A 24,633-nucleotide genomic window follows, 5' to 3' on the forward strand; every position below is an offset into this window, starting at 1 on the left:
CAGTTGTCGACCACTTCTTCCAATAAAAGTTTTATCCGATGCGTTAACTTTGAATTCGGACACACATCTTTCAGAACTTCTTGTCGTTCTTTCTGTTTTCTTCATTTCCAGCCCTTTCAGGTATGTGGGAAATTCTGTTTCGTGCAAAGATTTGTGAGCGAGTTTCAACATGTTCAAGTTGATTTTCTCTTTGGAGGGCAACCATTTCAAATTCAAAATATCTGCTGTGGTACAGTAGTGCGCTGTAACAAAGGCTGCTGCACATCTTAAAACTTTGTTGATACGGTTAAGTTTGTAATCTGGTGCGTTGGAAAACACCACATTGCAGTAGTCAAGTCTAGAGAGTAACAGTGTCTCCGCTAACTGTTTACGTAAGTACTGAGGAGCTGAATGTTTCAATTTGCGCAATACAGAAAGCTTACAGTAAGTAGATTTCAAAAGCTGGTTTAAATGAGTATCCCAGGCTAAATGTTCATCAAAATGCACACCAAGTAACTTATAACTTGCAACTCTTTCAATAAGTTTACCACAATGTTTAATATTGAAGGTTACATGTGTGTCATCATCTAACTTATGTGTTTGTGACATTCTGCTTCCCGAAAACAGCATGGTTTTAGTCTTGCCTTGGTTGAAAGCAAGGTTGTTGTTGGAAGACCAGTCACACAAGTTGTCCAAACGTTGTGTGAGTTGTTCAATAGCATTCGGTAATTCGTTTTGTTTACAGTGATCATAGCAAGATGTGTCGTCAGCGAATTGACAAACTGTCCCATGAACTGCATCTTGTAGGTCAGTTACGTACAAGTTGAAAAGAATCGGCCCTAGAACTGAACCCTGTGGCACACCAAATTGAACGGTCTCCATCGATGATGAACAGTCATCGATTTGAACGTACTGCAATTGATTGTTGAGGTAGGAAAACATCCATAGAACAGCTGGTTTAGAAAAGCCAAGATGATACAGCTTAGTTATGATAGTTTTGAAATCAACTGTATCAAATGCCTTGGAATAATCTAAAAACATTGCTAGTGTCACTTCACCCTTTTCCATAGCTTTTATAATATCATCGCGTATTTTCAGCAGTAAGGTGGTAGTCGAGTGATGCTTTCTAAATCCGGACATGGTGTCTTTGAGTACATTCTCCGATGAGATGTATTCACATATTTGGTTTGCGATACACCTTTCGTACACTTTAGACAAGGTCGGCAAAACTGAAACAGGTCGATACTGATCTGGAGAAGTAGCATTGTCACATTTTGGAATTGGAGAAACCTTTCCGATTTTCCATTGCGTATGAAATTTTTGCTCATCAATACCAGAATTAATAACATGTGTTAAAGGTGAAATGAGATATTCTAATACAGGTTTTATAAGAGCAACTGGTATATTATCGAATCCAGCGGAACAATCCATGCGAAGCGATTTCAGTTCTGTTTCAACTTCCGTATAGGTCACATGTCTTAAATACAACTCTGAACGGTCATTGCGTAGTTGGAAATTGTTAATATGATTCAATAAGTCATCTTGTGTAGTTGGAACAGCGTTCAAAATTCTATTCGCGGTTGATATATAGTGATCATTCAGCGTGGTTGGATCCAGCCAAATTTTATCTTTCTTCGGATTCAGAATACGATGAATAAACTTCCACACATCTGCAGGTCTTTTTGAGCTTAGAGCTTTCTTGAAAAACGTTTTCCTAGTGTGCTTGATCGTACGTTTCAGGTTATTTCGAATATCTCTGAAATTATCCCAGTCACTATCAGATTGTGTCAGGGGAGCTTTGTGACGCAATTCTCTACATTTGCTTTGCATATCATTAATGCGGAGATCTTTTAGCCATGGTGCTGGAGGTCTGGTAACTTTGATTCGTTTCAATGGTGCATGTCGTTCTATACATGAAGATATTAATTCATTGAGAATATCTAGTTTATCATCTGCAGATTCTGAAGAATAAACAACACTCAATGGTAATTGCGAAAAGTCAGTGACATAATCATTTAAAATGTAATTCTTGTAATCACGTATATATTTAAAACGAGGCTGAAACCTTGTAACTCTTGTGTTGATACAGGCATATATAGCATCATGATCACTTATTTCTGGTGTTGGAGTAACATCACAAAGTTTTACTTTACATTGAGCGTTTGTTATAAAATGGTCAATCAGCGTAGTCCCTCTTCTACTTGGCTTCGTAACATGTTGTACTAAGTTATGAGAGTCAAGAATGTCGTTGTACACTGTTGTGATCTGTGAATTCTCCAACAAGTTGATGTTCATATCACCGGTAATAACAATGTGACCTCTCCACTGAGACACAACTTTATCTAATATAATATCCACTTTACTGAGCCATTCAGCTTTGCTTGTATCGTCAAAGTTCGGTTGATAAAAAACACCCAACAGAATTTTGCTATGTCTATTGCGACCATTTATCTCTATCCATATGTGTTCAAGTTCGTTATGTAAAGTTGTGATGTCATTTCGTAATTTAAAGTCAATATCATCTTTAACATACGCTGCCACGCCACCTCCTCGCCTTTCTTCCCGGTTTTTATAGACTAGCTTGAAACCTGGTAATTCAACATATTCGATAATGTGTTTATTATTTTTCAACCAAGTTTCAGACATTGTCATTATATCGAAGTTATATGTATGGGCAAATACTTGAAATTCTGCGAAAGAAGATATCAAGGATTGAGTGTTCAAATGAGATATTTTTAACAAATGTTTGTTTTTGTTCAGCGCTTCAAGATGGTAGTCAGTCATTGATACGTCGTTCTCACTTTCTACATAGGATGTATTTAGTGAAACATTGAGAAACGGGAGAACAGTATGAAGACATCGATCACACATTGTTTCGTACGGTACTCGAGAATTCGTAACCAAGTGTTGTTTATTTTGGCATACTGCATGTGAAACATCGAGGCATTGACTACATAATAGACGTTTTTGGTTACATCTCACTACTTTAGAACAAGTACTGCATTTAGGAGCGACGAAACCAGGTCCTGGATTAACTTCAATATCACCATCAAGAATAAGATTAAACGCACTGCAATTTGAATAATACAATACCCGTGATTTCCCTCTTTTAAGATGTCTCGCTTGGGTATTCTTTGGTAACAACGGTAATGAAGTTTCATAATGTACTTGTTGATCATTGGAACTAATTACGAATGTTGTTAAAATTAATGTGTAAAATAGAATTTTTCTCATATCACCTGGTTTCTATTAGATGGAATGTAAGAAGCTGGTGTAGAAAATTCTCCCGCAATCAATTTTCAGAGCAACGACTTATTTTGTAAATTCCTTCCAAATTATTAGTCAATTCACATAATGTCTTCTTGGTTATCATGTATCAATAACAAAATAAATCTGTGTTAAAATCTGTAACAAATATGAGTAAAATCTTGGTTTATCATAACTTTATCAATAACTTTTATCAACAATCTGTTTATTCAACATGCTGTCGTCGAGTCAATAAATTATGATTACCAATGTCTGTCTGTCTGTCTGTCTGTCTGTCTGTCTGTCTGTCTGTCTGTCTGTCTGTCTGTCTGTCTGTCTGTCTGTCTGTCTGTCTGTCTGTCTGTCTGTCTGTCTGTCTGTCTGTCTGTCTGTCTGTCTGTCTGTCTGTCTGTCTGTCTGTCTGTCTGTCTGTCTGTCTGTCTGTCTGTCTGTCTGTCTGTCTGTCTGTCTGTCTGTCTGTCTGTCTGTCTGTCTGTCTGTCTGTCTGTCTGTCTGTCTGTCTGTCTGTCTGTCTGTCTGTCTGTCTGTCTGTCTGTCTGTCTGTCTGTCTGTCTACGTTTTGTACATTTTTATATTAAATAAAAGAACATTATACCAATTTCCAATACAAACACCGACAATAATGTTTTCTAGTTACACATGCATGTTTCGTAACGCTCAAGTTTCTATTCTTTGTTTTTCAAAAAAGATGGAAGGACCTGCCAAAAATTTTCAGGGGGTAAATGTGCCCATTTTTTTCAATTTTTGTTATTGTTAAAGGCTGCATGTAATGCTGATAATGCAGTTTCAAAAACAGTTTTGTTCAAACAACCACTTATAAGTCAGTAGCTTCTGCAACACATTTATGACCTACCATAATCATAAGAGTGAATTTTATTTATATAATATTAATACCCCCGTTTTACCAACTTATCACGACACGAACATTATTCGATCTTTCGGTCACGCATTTTAATGGTCCTCCATAAAATTTCAACGTTACATAAAATTTGTTTGCATTTGTGCGCAAAAAAGCGCGTGCGGAGAAAAGATATTGCTGAATTGTGAAATAAAAATAAACTGGCTTGTAAAGTAAGAAAGATTTTGTACTGAATTAAATGATAAAGTTTTTTGGCGAAAAGAATGTAAAAAAAGCAATTAAATATTTTTTTTATTTCTATAAAAAGAAAATATTTTGCTAAGAACGTTTCTCTGAGTCAGTAAAAGACACCTCGTCACTTTGCATCATTATTTATTTCTCCCTTGTGAGGCACAAGAGGTTCGAAGCCGCATGGCTGTAGCTTTGTAAAGTCTTTTTCATGAAGAGAATTATTCGATTCTAAATTTTCTGAGTTATAATCTTCGTTATTATTACAAGACGTCTTATCAGCGAACAATGTAAACAGTAAGTAAACAAACTTTTAGCAGGCGTGCTGCTTAGCTCATGGACTTTCTGCACGAGGTGACGTATGCTCATTTATTCGGACCTAGTCCCCTAGACTTTTCGTGACCTTCAAAATTTATTTGAGATTGAAGATGTTTACAGACCCGAGTAAGGTATAAATAAAGTTTATTTTGACAAATTTATGTAATGTCTTATCGAATAAATTTTTTTCAAATATTTTGTTTTCAACTATTTTTCAGGGCTACTTAATTTCGCCGATCGTAATATATTACATTTTGCAGGTAATTATCGCTGTTTTAAAAACATTTTCTCGAATGGGGTAATGACATATTGTTTATAAAACATACGCAACAATACGCTCTTAAAGATACTTGGCCATGCAGTTCGATAACGTTTGTAAATGTAAATGAAATTTTCCTATTATTGTCTACGGAGTAAAATATAGTAAAATGCAATGAGGAGGGTTATCTCTCAAGGTTAACCAAATGTTATTTTAACTGCATGTTGAAGAGTTGTCAACTCGGAGGAGGGTTAAGCCTGTGTCTGTCTGTAACAGGCAAAGTGGATATGTTTATTTTCCTTTTATGTAACTGAAAGAATGATGTCCTAAATGTTAAATTTTCTCACGTTACGGCACAACGGTAATAAAATGCACGTCAATATCCTAGCTTATAATCAAATAAAGTCATTAAAATGCACTTAAAACTTTGAAGCCAAATATATTGAAAACGGGGCGGTGACGTCATTTTTCACCGTGCAGGTAACGAAGAACAACCTAGGACCAAATTAGGTAAGTTTTCCAAACTGGTTTCCAGAATGGACGGGTTGATGACGTTATCAAAGAACCTTTAAACCTCAATATCTCTCCAACCATTTGTCAAAAGTACATAATCCTATGCATTTCCTTTATGAACGTTTCAAAATCTAGCTGATGAAGGCAATGGGTATAGAACGTTCTCAAGAGATGTTTTCTATTTTGGCAATATATACAATATTATATCTTCTTAGGCGCTTGACAAAGCACATGATTTTATACATTTTTTTCATCTGCGTTTCAAGATTTGCATATAACAGGCAACAAATAAACAAATTTCGCCAAATTTTTTTTGTCTATGCACTGTTGACGTCAGCAAAACTCCTAAATACAGCTATATTTCTTCATTGTTTTTCTGCCTGAGTGGATTTCTCCACGGGCCTTATCGACTAGCGTTTTATAAAAAAATATGTTACTAACACATTACAATCTCATATGAAATATATAATTTTGCTGCGTGGTTTTATTATTCTTGTTAGTTCATCATTTTGTAAATTAATTTTTAAATTTTGCAGACACTAAGACTTTCCCCCCAAAACGATTTTGCTTCCTACGGGGCTGTAATTGTGATGTATTGCGTAGAAATTATCTTAAGATTGCAGAATTATCTTAACCCTATTCGGTCCGGTGTTTTTCGAACATATTATGACAGGGGGATGTCGCCCCCCCCGCAATAACTATTTATCAGCTTCTCCAAATTGAATAAAGCTTCGCACACTTATACTACGTCACAAAAGAAACAAAATGGCAGCAATAAATTTTTGCTTGCGTCAGCATGTTTTCTGTGACGTCATCAAAAGCATGAAATTTGTTTAAAATGCTTAAAATTAAATTACTTTAGTTCTAGAGCGAATTTTTACATTCTGTTTGAAGTTTCTGAAAGCTAAATAAAAGTTAATTAACATATTTTCAGGTTTCTACATAGAACGCATAAAAAGTTGCTAAAAATCGCCCGAAAATCCAGTTTTTTTCCGATTTTTTGGTAAAACACGAGAAAATCGGAAAATCGGACTATTCACGTTTCCAAATTATGTAAAAGATTCTTCTTGATAAAAAAAAGTTGTGTTGTAAGTTTCAATTTCTAAGGATAATCCTACCAAAAGTTAATTTTCTTATAGAGATTTTTAGGGATAGTTTCGAGTAATAGCCAATATCAATGCCTCTGAAAGGTATGGTACCTAAAAATTTGGCATGCAGGTGTCTAACTAGCCCTATAATAACTGTTTATGAGGGCAATACAGGAGAATATTGACCGACGCCAAAGTATTGTCCGAGCTTGTGATGGCAATACGTGACAGAGTTCATTCAAAGGTATTGCCCGAAATAAACAGTTATTATATGGATTATTATGCGGGTACTGCATTACATTTTAACATTTTAGGCAGAATGTAGAAACCATGTCTTTACAGAAACTATTCCCATATGGAACGTACATTCGACCCAAAATATATGTTTTTTTAAATCGAATGTCGTGTAAACATTACAGGTTTTTATTGTAGCTACAACATAGAATTCTTTAAAAGATAAAAGTAAGTTTCACTTCTGTTGCGCGGTTTGCTTACTTTTCTCTGTGTGTATTTACATTTAATACTACCATATTTAAACACGGTTGCTACGGTAGCAGGCAATACCGTGGAATACTGCCCGCTATGACGTAAGTTCTAACTAATCACATTACGCGCTTTTCGAAGATATTGATGCCTCCCTTTTACCCGGGTAATAAAAATAAATATTGAAACTCAGTTAGTATCATAGCCATGGAACCTAGCATTTAAGAAGTTATTAAAAAAACCGTCGGGGGGTTGGTCGGGAAGGGCTGATTCCGCCCCCAAGATCGTATTATCTTAAGATCGTAGAAATTATCTTAAATCGTAGTGTACACTAAATATAAAGTATAACATGTCCCTAATGACTTCCGTAATTTTTAAAATAAAAACAAATAAAAACATTCAAAATTTTTATAAAATATTTACATATACTATAGTTATAACAGTTTGTATTTTTTTAAATTTTTTAGTCCAATAATTTACAGTGCTTTGGATGATACTTATGATTCATAATACAATTATTAGCTAACCCGACTATCCGATTTTCAGATTTTACCCTAATTGAGGAAAATCTCATTTTAAGTTAAATTTTTATTGTTTACGTATTTTACATGCTGACGCTCAATTACAGTACAAAGTTTCTTGTCGTTTTATTGGTGTTGTCAGTTCGTAATTATTACCGTTTTCTTCTTCAGTCTTTTTATATTTTTCATTCTCAGCATTGTTTTCATCACTTGCTGGTGAACTTTTCCATTTTTGAAGCATGTTTTGAACGTCATCTATCATAACTTCGTGTGTAACTTTTTCAATTTCACATTCATTGCCAGGGATATCTTAAAAAAGCGTTTCAAGCAAAAATTATGTAAAATGTTTCAATGAAATATCGAAAGCCAATAACAAGTACGAAAAGACATTATGATTAACGTCTTCAGATTTGTTTTACGTGTTTTGAGTTTATTATAAAAAAAGAATGTTGGATATAGCAAATAATCCGTACCGATTTCAGACTTCGCTCTTTTCCGTCGACGATATTCGTAAATAAAACCAAGTCCACTAATTAATGCTATTAGCGAAACACAAGAAATTATTGTTGGTTGAAAAAGACCAGATGATGGAGAGAAAATATTTCCAGGTTCATACTCATGCTGGGATTTCTATAAGATAAATCACAAATGGATGACGTTGCTGTTTTGAGAGCAAAGAAATAATTCATGCAAAATTTCTGTTATTGATGTGAGCTCCATCCTTACACATTCTAAATAACAGTGTAATACATTAAACTTACCACGCCATTGGTTACATTACCCATGCAAGTTTGTAGGATCAGTTTGTTACTCTTTATAAATGTGGTCATATATTCGAAGTCTATCTTACGCAGCACCAGCATCCCATAGCTTAGCTTTTCCCCGCTATAGGTTACATCTGTCGCATAATACTCATCATATAACTTGGATGGATGAGTCTCGTAACCAATTCTTGTGTGCTTATCCAAGAAAAAACCCTAGGAACAATGAAGTTGTCAATCAAAGTGAGATTGATGTTGATACTTTATTTCACAGGCTTGTCTTAATCACATCTATCGTCGCATGAAATTAATGATTTTAGAAAAAGAAAAGCCTCGAAAACTGTTTGTATACTCCCTGTTATTGTCTTTTTTTTCTTTCTTTATTATCCTTAGACCGGCTGTTACTTACAGTCTGCTTCGCCTTTTGAAGGTTTGATCCTCGTGTTGCTTATAAGAGGTTGTTTGCAATACTCAAAGAAACGTGTGTATGTAAGAGCATTGAATTGTAAATGATTTGTTAAAATTATACTGAAAGAAATTTATGGTCTGCATCTATAAATTTACCAGCTTTAAAATTAGAGTGTAGCAACGAGTTGTATGTCGTGCGAGATACAAGTCCATAATGCCGGTTATTTATCAATGGGTGTGGCTAAAGCAAACCAGATTGAATAAGACGTAGTAATTAACGACGATCTTAGTTAAAATATCCCGAAAAATGGGTATCATCTAGTTCTCGCGTTCTATCACATTCCTACAATAACTTAAAAAACTTACCATCTAAATTATCATCACTATCCACTTTCTCAATTATTGTATTTATATCTGAAAACACTAGAATGAAGACAATATATAAGTGAGGGCTGTGGTAAAATGTATAGGATGAGGTCGATATTACAGAACATGAATGCGTCACCTTCGATTGAAGTTCCACCTTTATCAACCACAAACGTTGAATCAAGTAATCTATCTGGTAAGACGGCAACCTTTGAAAAAGACATTAGCAGTGTAATTATTGCTGCTAATTAACAAGCGGCCGATCGTAATTTTTAACTAATACTCCTTTGTTGTTTCTGACAATACAATTGCTTTTGTGACCTCTCCTTTTTTTATCTTGGAAGTTTTAGCATGCGAATGCAGTTGTGGTTATACCTATGTGACCAAGCCTATATGCAGAAAAAGGAGGACCAACAGAAACTGAAAAAGACTTTTTTAAACTATTCTTTTTCTCTTTTTAGCATTTTTCTTTTTTCTTTTAGTTGATTTCTTTAATCACCTTTTAATTTTCTCCTTGTATGTATTCACATGAATAACCAATTTCTTCAATGCAGAATTGACATAATCCGTTAAACTACAACCCATCTACATCCAAAGCAGCTGCAAACATGTATTTATACTGCTACTTTTTATTGCATTTGGTTAAAATATAGAAACACGCATAAAAACTCACTATTTTGTTTCCTTAAGGAATAAAAACTATTCCTAAAGGAAATAAAATTTTGTTCACTCAAAAAATTGCGTACTGCAGGAGTCTAAAAATTTAGATTAATTTTGCTTGTAGAGAGTCCTTTACTAAATACGTTTTGTCTAAAATGAGCTTTTCACACCAAAAGTTATATTTTTAAAAAAAATGCAAATGGATCGCAAAATTCCTGCTAGAAAGAAATTCTAGTAGGAAACACTTTGAAGAGACATTCAACAAAAAAAACGCACTCATGTCGAATTCACAGGTAAAAATAAAAAATGTCAAAATGAATTTCAGCAAACACCACTTCTGATTTGAAAAAATGTAGTCAAAGGCTGTGCACATGATTTCACATGAAAAAAATTTCAGAGCAACTGAAAATGTATTAGGCCAAATGTTAGTTAAGCTCTACCGAACACATTTTAACCCATAATGATACCCTGTATAATATAGCACTGTAACACTGTGAATTTTTGTTTTGTGCCCCCAAAATAATATGTGAAAAATGATACTTTCACTACATTTAGAGCTAACACTTTGGTAATATTCGTATTCACTACCATAAACTGTAAATTTTTCCCGCTTTGCTTGGAGTAAAAATACAGACTGCCTACTCAAAGTTTTGAATTGCTATGCCGAGTCCATAACATACTCAAAAGCTGGCTTCCTAGGCACATTCTCAGAGTAAAAAGCATTCGAATCACGAAAATTTTCAAGAATTGTACAAAAAGAAATCAAAACCCTATAAAATATATATATATATATATCGTAGCCTTATTCATACAATAATCAGATATATAGGTGGGTAAGCGCCCAGATGCTAAAAATAGAATCATAAAAACTCATTTCTAATATCACTCAACTTAACAGTGCAGTTCGAACACCAACTTAGCCTTAAAAAAATTGCTACGCCTCAATTTTGCATTGGAATAATTTTAATCTGTAAAGTACAAAGTTTCGACCGCTGCGAAATATAAAATAAAATAACATACTGTGGTTAAAATAAGCAAATTTAATGGAAAATAACTTTTTAAACAAATTTAGTGACTTTAACTGTTTTCGTCAAATATTATCGGTTGCCAAATTTTTCTTATGTCAATGTACCAAAATTACTATAGCTATCACAAAATTGTAAAAATGGAACTTGCCTAAATTTATTCTTACATTTTATCAAAATTAAGAACACAGTAATACAGTGTAACATGCTATTATATATATCCCTTCCTAGCTAGTTATGTAATATTTATAAACAATAATTTCTAACGAAAAGTCAAAGCCAGTCATTATATCATTGAAGTGTGTATTTTATTTTCAGTCGATTTCCTCTGTGCTCTTTTTTATATAACTAGTTAGCTATACTTTACAAGTAAATCCTTTATTAAATGCTCTTCCACGTTAATCCATGTCAAACTTGCAGATCCATATATAACTAGCTAGCTATAGCTTACTGTAAAAAAACTTCCTTTAAGTCTTTCTATAGCTAGCTGTAATTTTTATTTCTTCTTGCCAAAGTGCACTGATAATGATAGAATAGTGTTTCTTTTTAACCATTACTTTATTCCTCACAACACAAAATGTATGGTATATGTAGCTTGCAACTTCAGAAAGCTAACCCCTAAAACCAACATCAACAATATGTCTTCTCTTGGCTCTCTATAAAAGTCAGTAATTTAAGTTTTCTTCGATTCCTACATCTTACCCATGTCAATATACCACAAAGAGGGTTAGCAACACCATTTAAACGTGTTATTAAAAAGCAAAACGTCAGTTAAAGTGAAAAATCAGTTGAAGAAACATCAGGCAGGATTTTGCATTTTTGCCTCTTTTCGCAGCACTAACCAGAATATTTGTGAAAAACTGACTATGAACATTATTTGGGCTATCGACACAAATGAAAACAAGCCAAAAATTTGTCCCTACAAAGCGCTTCGCTAGCGCCCAGAACTGCGCGGTATGAAACTCCGTAATTCCTCATCTGTAGAGTTTGTGACGTAGAACCAAAAATGCGGTCCCTTTCCAACCTCGTCCCCAGGGTCTTGTGGCCCCTGAGCCGTTATTACGGAGTGGCCAACAATGACCGTGGAACAGGCTGGTCATGTGACACAATAATGCCCAGATATACTGCGCATTTTTAAAATTCCAAAGATAACGAGATGCAAATTTGTCGCTCGCCTACAAGCAAGATGGCGGGCGAAAAGAGACACAGCGTTAAAGAAACTATTTTGTCGATAAAAGCAAAATTTTCAGAATATTACTGACGTAAAGTCTATTAATCTCGCTTAGCTTGATTGTTCAATATTGGCGAAAGGCTTTTAATTTGGAAAATGTTTTGAAAGTTTGTTTCCATAAAAATTCATGAGCTCTAGGTAGCTAGCTAGCTGGGCTGTGTATTATATGTAGCTGCCTTAGCTAGCTAACGTGATATCCTGAGACAGCTTTACTCAACCACATTTATAAAGGACATATTAAATGGCTATTATTTTCCAGGTAGGTGATTTTGTTAAGAACACGTTAGAAATTGTAGGAGAAGGTCTGGGCACTCTGGTTGCACACATTTTTCTAATATGCACAACAAATTTTCCTATTTTTAAAAACGAAACTAAGAATGACAGGTTGTAGTGCTAAATTTATGGATTATTCTCGGATACGGGTTAACATTCTTGACACTTTCTGTTGTTCTTAATTATATTTTGTAAAAGGGACAATATTTGATATCATTAAACGACATAAAGAATGGGTTAAGTTAAAGCTGGTTTATTATATACGTGCAGGGTGTTAATTCTAAAAATGCCATTTGTACTTGGCCACGATATGTAAAAATATGCTGGTGGAGCATAATCAATCACTGACCAAAAATAAAAGTAGGGCATTTATTGACCTTAGAAGAATTATTTGTTCAAAAACCTTACTTGTTTGTTCATATTTGGTCAAGATTTAGAAGTTTTGTTACAAAAGCCTTATCAGCCTCATTTAAATTGCTCAAATTCTGTAAAATTTTTAGCCAACAAAATGTTTCTCAGAAATGTAACAGATAATTTAGCTAATTTGCCCACATAAGATTTAAGCAGAACACAGCCGGCTTGTCATCACAATATTTATAAAAAAAACTCAAACATTGACTAACAACATTCAGTTTTGTATCCAGGTAGGGTAATGACTTTTAGAACATCGATATATGTGGCTACTAACTATTAGGTAAATGTTCACGTCATTTAGACGGTATACGCTCTAGCTAGCTAGCTAGCTACCAGTAGTTCTGCAGGATAAGACAAACACCGCACATATATCAATTTAATTATCGAGATAAATTTGCTTCATATCATGTTGAACTAAAAATGGTATCTTTTTTTAATATATTTCTCAAAAACTAGCTTCTCTAAAGTCAGTGCTAAACCTTAGCTAGTATTTTTATCCACTCCAAAAATAAATCGACCGCCATATTTGTTGTACTCTTGTTTACATAAAACTCCGATATCGATACTCCGGCGAGGGGCAGAAATAAATTTTTGCAGGGCAAGAACTGTTCATAAATTATTTTTTTGGTATAATTATCTTAAATTATAAGCGATCATGTGACCAGCCTGTTCCAGGGCCTTTTCGCCGCTATCAACTTATCAACAAGGCAAAATGCCCTGGGAACGAGGTTGGTCCCTTCCTGCAAAATTACACCCCGCCGTGGTTTTACACAATAACTTATAACCTAAGAGCCACATTTTTTTTCCGTTTAAAAAATACGCCCCCCCCCCCCCCCCATTTAAAAAATCCGGTCCACCCCCATTTAAAAAATACGGTTCCCCTATTTAAAAAATTCGGTCCCCCCATTTAAAAAATACTGTCCCCCCATTTAAAAAAAACAGTCAAATCAAATGCAAATCCTTCAATTGTTCTATGCTGATAGTTTCAGTAGCAGAGTACACCAATGATATGTTAAAAGTGGAAAGTGACGATGAAGTGATTGTGATAAACGAAGTAAGTTTTTCTGTTGCATATTTTTTTATTTCTTTACTAAGGTCTTGGCTATCTGCATGTCAAAGTGTTATTGCATTTTAGAAATATCACCAATATTTCTAGCGAAAATTGTTTTGTTTACATTTGGATCATCAACGGTGATGAATTTATTTTAAAAGAACGAAAAAACAGAAGAGTACGGAAGTGTGCAGGCTGCAATCTTCCCTTCAACAGCGAAATGCTGTGTCTTATGACGACAGAGCTAAGGCTCATTAAGGGCGAAATAATGCCACATGGGAAAAAATGTACAAACCTACACTATCACCTGGGGTGATAAATGTTTAAAAAAAAACAAATGTATTAATTGTATTATTATTGTATTAGTAAAGTATTTTTTACACCTCATTTATTATGTCATAACGCATGATAATTCTGTACAAGTTGCTAAATTTAGAACCGCATGTACTATCGGATGTCGGTATTCTTTGATATTTGCTTAAATATTGCGCTGAATAAAATTGAAACGTTATAATTTTACTTGTATTCCGTTAAGTGTTCTATTTGTAGTAAACTTGATGTATAATTTATCGAATAGTTCACCATCTTAAAAGGCTTTATGTGATGACATTAACATTTCAGATCCAAATACAAAGTTAGCATTAAGAAACATTTGGTATCTAAATGTTTTAACTATCATGATTATTAACAACTATCATTTAAGCCGATATTTCATCAGGTTGAGTATTACCGGTTAAATATTTGTGATACCCTGGTTAGTGACACTATGCCATGTGAAAATTGTGAACCGCTAAAAATGAAATCTATGTATGAACGGAATCGTAAGATGCTATGTTGAACCAACCAGATAAATTGAATGCTTCTATCAAATTTACTTCACCCGAGCGTATCAAATTAATTTGTAAAGTCAACGTCTAAAATGCAAACAGTTGGAGCAGCAACTTTCTGGTATGAGAGAAACATTAGAGAAAGAAAGTGAACTAATAAATCCTGATCTGAGTAATAATTTTAAGACATTATTCTCTGCATGTGATCAACAAGATGTTCCAAATCCCATGAAATTATTCTTAGAAGAACAACAAAAGTATGTAAATCCTTCGTGTTCTTACCATTCAATGATATTCAAATACTGTCTTACGTTATGATTCCAAAACTGGATGTGAAATATTAGTTATACCGAGTTTAAGTACCTTACGAAATTATAAAAATTATATTCTTCACACCTGTAGTTTTAACCCTGCTGTATTACAGAACTTAGGAAAAACACAACTTACAGGAGCATCTTGTTTGTAATGAAGCACTCAGGAGAACTTATTGAATTTATTATTCTGGGTGATATGTATACTAATTTTGCAACTATAGAGAATGTCGGACAACTAGCTACTTGTGTACTTGTTTTTCCACTCAACAGCATTGTATAGCTATACATTGTCTTACAGCTTAGCCACATTTGCAACAACTAGTGCCACATCCTTTCAAATCATGCCAATTTTTTTTGGAAAGCTGTATGTTACCTTAAAGGAATAAATTTGAAAGTTACTGCAACTAAAAAAGGTGTGCAAAAAATTTGTAGTAATAATAAGATAAGAAATAAATAACTGTTCTAAAACAATTATAATAATAAAATTCTGGACTTCATTAACTTTTTACATTAACGTTTTTATAATCAATTAACTTTTGGCAAAATCTCAATTGTTCTATGCTGATAGTTTCAGTAGCAGAGTACACCAATGATATGTTAAAAGTGGAAAGTGACGATGAAGTGATTGTGATAAACGAAGTAAGTTTTTCTGTTGCATATTTTTTTATTTCTTTACTAAGGTCTTGGCTATCTGCATGTCAAAGTGTTATTGCATTTTAGAAATATCACCAATATTTCTAGCGAAAATTGTTTTGTTTACATTTGGATCATCAACGGTGATGAATTTATTTTAAAAGAACGAAAAAACAGAAGAGTACGGAAGTGTGCAGGCTGCAATCTTCCCTTCAACAGCGAAATGCTGTGTCTTATGACGACAGAGCTAAGGCTCATTAAGGGCGAAATAATGCCACATGGGAAAAAAATGTACAAACCTACACTATCACCTGGGGTGATAAATGTTTAAAAAAAAAACAAATGTATTAATTGTATTATTATTGTATTAGTAAAGTATTTTTTACACCTCATTTATTATGTCATAACGCATGATAATTCTGTACAAGTTGCTAAATTTAGAACCGCATGTACTATCGGATGTCGGTATTCTTTGATATTTGCTTAAATATTGCGCTGAATAAAATTGAAACGTTATAATTTTACTTGTATTCCGTTAAGTGTTCTATTTGTAGTAAACTTGATGTATAATTTATCGAATAGTTCACCATCTTAAAAGGCTTTATGTGATGACATTAACATTTCAGATCCAAATACAAAGTTAGCATTAAGAAACATTTGGTATCTAAATGTTTTAACTATCATGATTATTAACAACTATCATTTAAGCCGATATTTCATCAGGTTGAGTATTACCGGTTAAATATTTGTGATACCCTGGTTAGTGACACTATGCCATGTGAAAATTGTGAACCGCTAAAAATGAAATCCATGTATGAACGGAATCGTAAGATGCTATGTTGAACCAACCAGATAAATTGAATGCTTCTATCAAATTTACTTCACCCGAGCGTATCAAATTAATTTGTAAAGTCAACGTCTAAAATGCAAACAGTTGGAGCAGCTACTTTCTGGTATGAGAGAAACATTAGAGAAAGAAAGTGAACTAATAAATCCTGATCTGAGTAATAATTTTAAGACATTATTCTCTGCATGTGATCAACAAGATGTTCCAAATCCCATGAAATTATTCTTAGAAGAACAACAAAAGTATGTTAATCCTTCGTGTTCTTACCATTCAATGATATTCAAATACTGTCTTACGTTATGATTCCAAAACTGGATGTGAAATATTAGTTATACCGAGTTTAAGTACCTTACGAAATTATAAAAATTATATTCTTCACACCTGATAAAGTGTGTCAATTGCCCTCTCTCTTCCCCATAGTTGTTTTATACATCCCGCGGTGTCTACTTCGCATATTCTTAAAACATAATTTGTTCACGCCTATTTTTTATTTCAACAAGTCACTCGTAGGTATTTTCAGGCTTGCTTGTATTTATTCGTATTAACTCGTAGTCTGTCTCGTATTCATTTGTAGTCACTTGTTGTCATTAGTAGGCTTACTCGTCCACTTGTCAATGTTCAGAGTGGACTTGCATCTCAGGTTATTTGGTAAAGTCCAAATTTTTAAAATGTGCTTATTGTTGCTGATGTCATTTTTTTACGAATTTCGGAGTCTTCGTTGGCCCCAACGTGTGTGTGCGTGCTAGAGAATGTGATTAGCAACCTTTCAACGCTGTCTGCCTGACCTACGTGTGCGCAAAAGTTGCGACTTCGCATTGACTGTTTGACATTTTTGTCCATATTTGAAAAAACTGCCTTTAATATTTTTTTCCAAGATTGTGGTTCCTGGCACCTCTTTTCTGACGTCACACTCAAGAATTTTGTCTACAGACAAGTGAAGCCTTGTAAGGTCACTATACATTTTGACAAACAGTTTTTTTAATATTGCAATGAATATTTTAATATTTTTGTTATAAATAAAAAAAATTACCAAGTCTCATTTTCATTATTTTCTACTACATAAAAATCTTTAAATCAGCCAGAACTATTGCTGCAAACAAAAATTTTTATTTTCTTTCAAAGAGAAAAGACATTGGTTCACACAGATTTGTTCAAAATTTAACAGAACATGTAATCATGGTGAAATAGACGATTGCCATAAATAAATCTAATATGCACATATTGTTACGAACAACATAGCGAAGTTGGTGTAGTGGTAGCCCATTTGACTTGTAATCATAAGGTTTAAGGTTCGGGTCCCCACTCCGGCGCACTTTAAATGCAGTGTTGTCAGCCCATTTGGTGGCTTTTATTGACCGCTAACCGTCTTGTGTGGCAGGCAAGCAAGTTAGAGCAACGGTATAGTTACAGACGGAGGGGAGGAAGAGCCAACCGTTAGGATGGAATCCCCAACGAAAAATGGGTCAAGTTAACAAATGTTGGTCATCCGGGGTTCGACTTAACCAGAGTTTGTTATAACAAGTATTAACGAAAGTTCAAGGGACCCAAGAAAATGGTTCGAGATAATGAAAGTTCGAGTTACCCGCTCTTCGAGTTATCGGAAACTAGCTGTACGTACCTTTTGACCACTCATGGATGCTACTGGTAATTTTGATGATTCAGTAATTGCAGACGTTAATGCAGCAGTGAACATGGAGCAAATGGTAATACCCATAATAATCCAAATGACGGCAAATGCACGTGCCTGTGCTGATTTTGGGCTTTTGTCGCCATACCTAAGTATCAAAAACAATATAAATCGATCATTTTGGCAGTAAGCAACCTGAATCGCTGATTAAAAAACTCGCTCGTTACCAAGGAGTGTAATGGCTTGGTTCTAATTTAAGCGCAAAAGAAACGAATGAGGAAAAAAAAGTAATATGGAAGAAAAAAAATGTTTAAGTTTCTCAACACTGTTTTTGTGAAAGAAATGAGAAAAAATAGAAACAGTTTTAGTTTCAAAACGAATTTAATTAGCAACTCCTTAATTGGCAACTAAAAATCCAGCTTTTAGCTTTGTTGACAACTTTGCTCATCAAATTAATAATTACCGTACCGCCACACTAGACTGGAACGGTTACGTACTTCACTAGCCTCAGTAGCAAGAAGAGCGACGAAGAAAGGGTTTGTTTTAAAAAGGTTTGTTATAAAAGTCGTCGAACAATTATGAAAGATTAAAAATAGAAAATTAAAGTTGCAAAGTATGAAAATTGAAACAAAAGTACTGAACACTGTCGTAAACATTGTTTTGCACTATCTTATTTTGATGATAAACACTTGTAAGAAAGAAGTGTCGTGTAACAACAGATTTGAAATATTGAAATTTGAGGTGAGAAAGAAAATGTAAATACTAAATGAGAATTACTAGGTCAATAAATTTTCCTTACCCTACTGTTGTCATAGATATGAAACTCCACCAAAAACCCTCCAACACTCCATTAACAAAAGGCCGTGGAAACTCTTCTTCGTTATATCGAGTGTCCTAAAAAATTTTTACTTACACCATTTACATCACCTTACATCAGTTATCTAAAACACCACAAACCGAAAATATTGGAACCCGGCTTTAATGTTACTAAAATAATAATAAAACAATAAAAAAGTAAACGAATATTTTAAGTATCTGTGGTACTCGAGCTCAATTTTGGTATTTGACAAATATAACAATGCTTCAATTCAAAAAATACAACATTCTAAGCAGAAAGCAATCACAGTCGATGAAATTAAATGAAATAATATACTAAGCATCTGTATTTTAGCTGTATTTATTCTACGTGTAAACAGAGCCACAAATTATACATGTTAAAAGTCACACTTACACAAATCCAGCCAATTGCTCCAGCTATGAAGGCCAATAGAAGTGTGATTAAAAATAACGGCCATAAGCCTAAGCAAGCCTTCAGCAGCGCGTTGACTGTGTCCGAGTTCTTGCGTTTCTTGACGAAATAATAGCCTGTTTGAACATCGATAAGTGGTACGAAATGGTAGCCGTATACCTTGTCAATGTTATACTCAGCCAGAATTGGGAATATAAAACGAGAGTTTGTAACTGCAGAAGTTTGTAACAAATCATGGAAATTTTTCATTGATGTAAAGTTACTTTTGTAGTGCATTCCTCTGCAAATACCACAACAGCTGCGAACGGCAATTTCTAGCATTGCTGAAAAGAAAAGAAAACAAAATAGATTTGAAAAGGCATTGTTGTTTAAAAAGTAAATTCTTGAAGAGTAAGCCAAGGGAACGTCTGTTTTAGAATTTACGTACAGGGCACTTTGATTGTACACATAAAATTTGGGACTTATGCAAAAATACCACCCGTTAATACAAAAACGGAACCACTTCAATGTTGTTTGATTTTGTTCTTAAAAAGGGAGTTTAGCTACACTGTAGCTACATTCAGGTTTTAGCTAGCATTTATTAGTACTAACAAGTCAAGTTTAAATATAACCCTTTTTTCTATTTAACTAAGAAAAAGTCAAAACCTGAGAGGGAGATTACATCACAGTCTCCTACCCTATAGCTAAACATATTTAAGTACACCTGTGAAGAAATACCATTGTTCATCATGTTACCCAATATGGCAATATTTTTTTGGTATGGCCAAATTGGTCTCTCACAGCCTTTTTATAGGCTAAATGAAATATTGCTATTGCAAAATTAAAAATTCTCGCAATTTTTCAAATTTCTCGCTTAGAAAATTTTAGTTTTGAAACAAATGTCCTAGGAAGGAAGTTTTTCGTTTTCACGCTATAGTCATAAATAAGCTATGCAACAACTTGTTTTTTGTTTTCTTACAAATAATGTTTGTATTAAATAAACTTTCACGAATTAAAACAGAGTAGTTTATACTACTCTCAGTACTACAGGTGAAACCCCAATTACTGTTAAATTCGGAGTAAGAACATTGGACAGCTAACCACTTTGGTAACTCATCAAGACTCTATCATCACATTATAAAAAGTTTACAAAAAAAAATCCAAACTGATTACCCTGCAGTCATTTTGGAATCAGGGGTATAAAAAAACGTGCTTTCCATTGAAATTAAAAGTTTTGTAGCATCAGTAAAAGTTTTAATATTTCCTTGAAATTTCGTTTTTATACTGGTTTGATAAAATAAAGCTAATTTGATTTCCTTCACTTTTATCATAGCTCATGCGTTCCTAATTTTGCTATTTTCGGAGACGCCATTAGGTTATCGGCGTCTCCGAAATAGGCAAAAAATAGTTTTACAAAGATACCTGTCCAGAAAACATTAGAAGAATTCTCACTAATAAATTAAGTCAGATAGATAAACGGTTCCTAAGTTTCGGACTAAATGGTTTACCCAGCCCAGAGAAACTGGGAATACTTCTAAACCACAGTGCCAAATATTCAATCTAATTCCGTGTAAATACAAGGTTGTGAGAAAGTTATTGTTTTGTGGTCCACCCGTATCTGCAACAAGATTTGTCTGCACTATTCGACCAACCTGGTGTCACTCACGATTAATATTTAAACACCCATGGCAACTTATTTATTAAAACATGATAAACAACCTTATTTGCTTTGACAAAGTAACAATAAGTTTTATCGTAAGTCTCGGGATCGTTAGTTTTGAAAAAAGATATTACACCTTTAATGCTGTATTGCTAAGTATTCCACAAAATATACCTGTACTAAGTGCCCTACCTAGATGTGTAACAGTTTACCCTGTACCAAGTATTTAACCCGGAATCTCCCGCTCAACAACAATACAACAAATTACCTTATCATTCCGAGAACTTCATAGTGAATATTTACTTTTTACTAGATCTCATTTGCTTTTTATAAAAATCCTGAAAATCTGCAGAAATTATTTATGAAGAATAGGTTCACTGCGACAACATATTTGGCCAGCATAGAATACCCTGCATACCTAGCTAGCTATATACTGACGTTTTGACTGTCCACTGCTGTAAGAAAATTGTAAAATACTCAAAAAGGTCCCTATATACCTAGCTAGCTGTCTTATTATTAAAATGGCAGAATCCTTTTAAAATTATGCTAGCTAGGTAGCTCCTGACATTTTTAACCTTTTTGAAGAAAACAAGATAAATTGGTTGTCACAGAACCTATTCTCAAAATAAAGATATTTCCGGATTTATTTTAATGACTTTTAGAAGTTGTTATAGGCATTCGTGTTAATTTCGTGACCTTTATTAATTTCCTCGAATAAACTAGGTTTTACCAATTCATTTCACTAACACAAAAATTTAGCAACTCAGGACCAGAATTATAAAAGCATTTGATTTGACAAAGACAGTCACCACAAAATATTTTTATTACAAAATAAAGCTTTTTTGTTACAAAAAATTCATTTAGCATAGGCACCAAATTTTTGTGTACAAATGAGCGCATTGGAGTCTCTCCTTGTAGCTATGTAAACTCTTCGACCTTTGTACTTTCGCTCAATCTTTATGTATAGCAAAACTCGCATTTTCTTTTTACAAGAGGATTTTATTGTGTTATATATAATCGTTGGTAACTAAAATTACTGAGCATATGTCACATTGTCTGCGATTATACTAATCATCCCAATAACTAGTAACTCTTGCTTTCTCCTGTTTTCTTCAGTCGTAAACTTATATATTTCGAATTTGTTTTAATCTGATGAAAATTCAATAGTTATGAAACAATAACTATTCTGCAATGTCGTATTCACTTGTATGCTTTTCACCCATTTTATTTTTATGTAAAACACCAAACCTTGTGTCAACAGAGTTGCATTTTTCAAGTTAATAGTTTACCAAAACTAGCTATTCTTAAAAGGGAATACTTTCTTGATAAGATTGATCATGATAACCGCGTCTTTTTAAATTTAGATAAAGTAAATACTTATTATCACGGTAAATTAAACGCCCCTTTTCAAATAAACGCCCCTGGTTAAACAAATGCTTCTTTTGAAATAAAAGCCGAGAGTAAGATCTTTAAAATCGGGAAGAATATCTTTTTGTAACAGAGTAAAAATAAATAAGTTACTACTAAAAGATGAATATTTTTAAAAAAATGTATCTGATATAAATCTGTTACTCATAATACTCGGTAACCCGTGGATAAATCTACAGGTTCGTCCGTTCCTTATATACCGCTATCCCGCATCCTTGTCCCTCTTTTAGCATAAAGTAATAAACCTTATGTGCGATTATAATAGCGTTTTTGATTACAAAACCCATGTTTTTAAGTTGGCTCAAAGACAAATGCAATTATTTAGATATAATAGTAACGGTCTTGTGTAACTGTGCTAAAAATATTGCCCGAGGTCATCAGTATCGAGTTTGCAAGGTCATTACGCTGACCAATGGTAAATATGTCTCGATATGAAAATGTGACGTCACGTCTGTTGTCATGGTGACTTATCGGTAACAGGTGGACCCATCATGGCTTCTCAGAGCCCCCCGCTCTGAATATAGTTAATAGAACGGTAAGTACCGTTAATGATTTTGGGGTAATCGAAACGTTTTATTAGCGTTTTTGAAACATAAAGGTTGCTCGCATTGGTGTTCTATACTGCAGGGTGTTAAAAAGGACGGAAGGAAATCGTAATGTGCCGCACAACAGTGACGATGACAGTCGTGTAAAACAAAGTAGTCTTTAGAACAGTATACTTACGTGGCATAAGTTCCGATGAGTACGGTGGTATATTAATAGTTGAAATGTTGAAGATATCCTGACATACAGTTACATTGGAACAAGTTGGTGGCGATGTTAACGAAGAACCGGGACCGGAACATTCCCTCATATCAATCGTTTTCAAGCATTTTTCGGCCGCCTTCGTGTACCGAATACGTGTGCAGAATAATACAAGTAACAACAGATTTAATCGAGACATCACTAATTTCTATGTCCCTTTTTTAAATGTGCATGCCTTGCTGTAGACATTATCATTCGGTTTTTTAAACGATTTCTCACTGTGTATAAATCTCTATCTCCTTTTATGCTAATTATTTTTACAGTTTATATATTTAATTATACAAAAATCTCTGAATAAAACTGTTCAGTTTACATAATATATTATTAATTAATATTTTATGCTTAATAAATAATATATATGATTTTAATTCACCTTAAAAATTGAGGTGGTTTGGTTGTTGCTATTTAGGACGTAGCTATCGATGTGTGCTGTTTACGTGGTTAAGCAATAATAATTTTGTTTATTGACATAACAATGTTGCAAATTAAAATTATAAAAAAAAAAAACAGAACTGTAGATACAATGGCAGTTTTTATTTTAAGCATTATACTTTGACCTGACTAAAGGTCGCACGATTCTCGAACTTTTACTTCATGTTTTACAAAAATTGATATAGATAATATTGTATAAACGATTATATTTAGTTTCTAATTCACAATACTCGAATCCTATGGCTTTAAATATTTATATAATTCGGCTTAGTCATGAGAAGGTCAGCATAACACTGGCTACGTTAAATAGGGTACGCAAATAACCACAATCCTAATTTACATTAGACCTATTTATACCTGGCGGTTATACCTGATCGATTGGGGAGAGGTGGCTAGATTCAAACAACAACTTTTTCTCTTCTAAAATAACGATCTAATACATCTTCAATTTGGCGATTTCAATATTTATCTATTAACTTTTCTTTAAATTTTTTTGAAAAGCTTATCATTTTACTGCGACACTAAATTCTTTTTGGCATTTTTTTGAGCATTTTTTTTGCTCACCTTCTGTATGTTTCAAAAGGTAACCAACAAACAATCCAATCTCCATTAGACGATTTTCACGACGATCGTCAGATATTTCGTGAGGACACATGCGCAAAGAAAAAAAAAATGTCATCGCTGCAGCGAAAATATTGGCTGACGAAAAGTAGAAATGGTTTCTACTGGTCAGCAATCGTCAAGCATTTTGATTGGTTTAAAAAACCAATCAAAATGCAGGAAAATAATAATCAGAAAGCGAAATGCTTTGCGAACATTTTAAAGATGGCATCTGAAGAGCATGGCCGTGTGTTGAAAAAATGTGTCAAGCCAACAAAATCAGCCAGCAACAGAAGATTTCAATAAGGAAATGTTATTCAACGCCTTTAGAAAGTACAAGTGTCTGTGGGAAAAATCGAAATATAAAAAATAATGCGTGAAAGGAGCTGTTTTTAACTAAGACGGTAAGTGCATGCTGTTTGTCAGTGAATTTGTAGTCAAACACACTAACTAGCTATATGTAAGAAAACAATAAGTTCTATTGTAGCAAGTACAAATATTTAGCATAGTCATCAGCTTTTGTATTAAA

At 33.8% G+C, this 24,633-nt stretch overlaps 1 protein-coding gene across 3 annotated transcripts; it reads right to left on the minus strand.

Annotated features, from left to right (window-relative positions):
* Positions 1–7,157: 7,157 nt before the first annotated feature.
* LOC130625765 (potassium voltage-gated channel subfamily F member 1-like) lies at positions 7,158–23,524 on the minus strand. 3 transcript variants are annotated; one of them, XM_057440869.1, is made up of 8 exons: positions 22,992–23,522; positions 19,184–19,524; positions 18,752–18,846; positions 17,944–18,100; positions 9,190–9,259; positions 8,277–9,107; positions 7,989–8,145; positions 7,158–7,824 (listed from the first exon to the last, which is right to left on the minus strand). In XM_057440869.1, the coding sequence occupies exons 1-6, from the start codon at positions 23,209–23,211 to the stop codon at positions 9,028–9,030; spliced, it is 963 nt and encodes a 320-aa protein (XP_057296852.1). In that variant the 5' UTR covers positions 23,212–23,522; the 3' UTR covers positions 7,158–7,824; positions 7,989–8,145; positions 8,277–9,027. The 3 variants fall into 3 exon arrangements, with proteins under 3 accessions (XP_057296852.1, XP_057296850.1, XP_057296851.1); XM_057440867.1 differs by having other exon boundaries at positions 8,277–9,259; positions 22,992–23,524; XM_057440868.1 differs by lacking the exons at positions 7,158–7,824; positions 7,989–8,145 and having other exon boundaries at positions 8,154–9,259; positions 22,992–23,524.
* Positions 23,525–24,633: the final 1,109 nt, after the last annotated feature.

Source organism: Hydractinia symbiolongicarpus, chromosome 14 (genome assembly GCF_029227915.1).
Source record: "Hydractinia symbiolongicarpus strain clone_291-10 chromosome 14, HSymV2.1, whole genome shotgun sequence".
In the NCBI taxonomy this organism is placed as follows: domain Eukaryota; kingdom Metazoa; phylum Cnidaria; class Hydrozoa; order Anthoathecata; family Hydractiniidae; genus Hydractinia; species Hydractinia symbiolongicarpus.

Coding starts and splice junctions, on each gene's coding strand:
- LOC130625765 (XM_057440867.1), bottom strand. CDS start 23,211: ATGTCTCGATTAAATCTGTTGTTACTTGTATTATTCTGCACACGTATT. Junction 18,101..18,751: donor ATATCTATGACAACAGTAGG/GTAAGGAAAATT, acceptor TTTGATACTTAG/GTATGGCGACAAAAGCCCAA. Junction 9,260..17,943: donor CATCCATGAGTGGTCAAAAG/GTACGTACAGCT, acceptor TCTTTTTCAAAG/GTTGCCGTCTTACCAGATAG.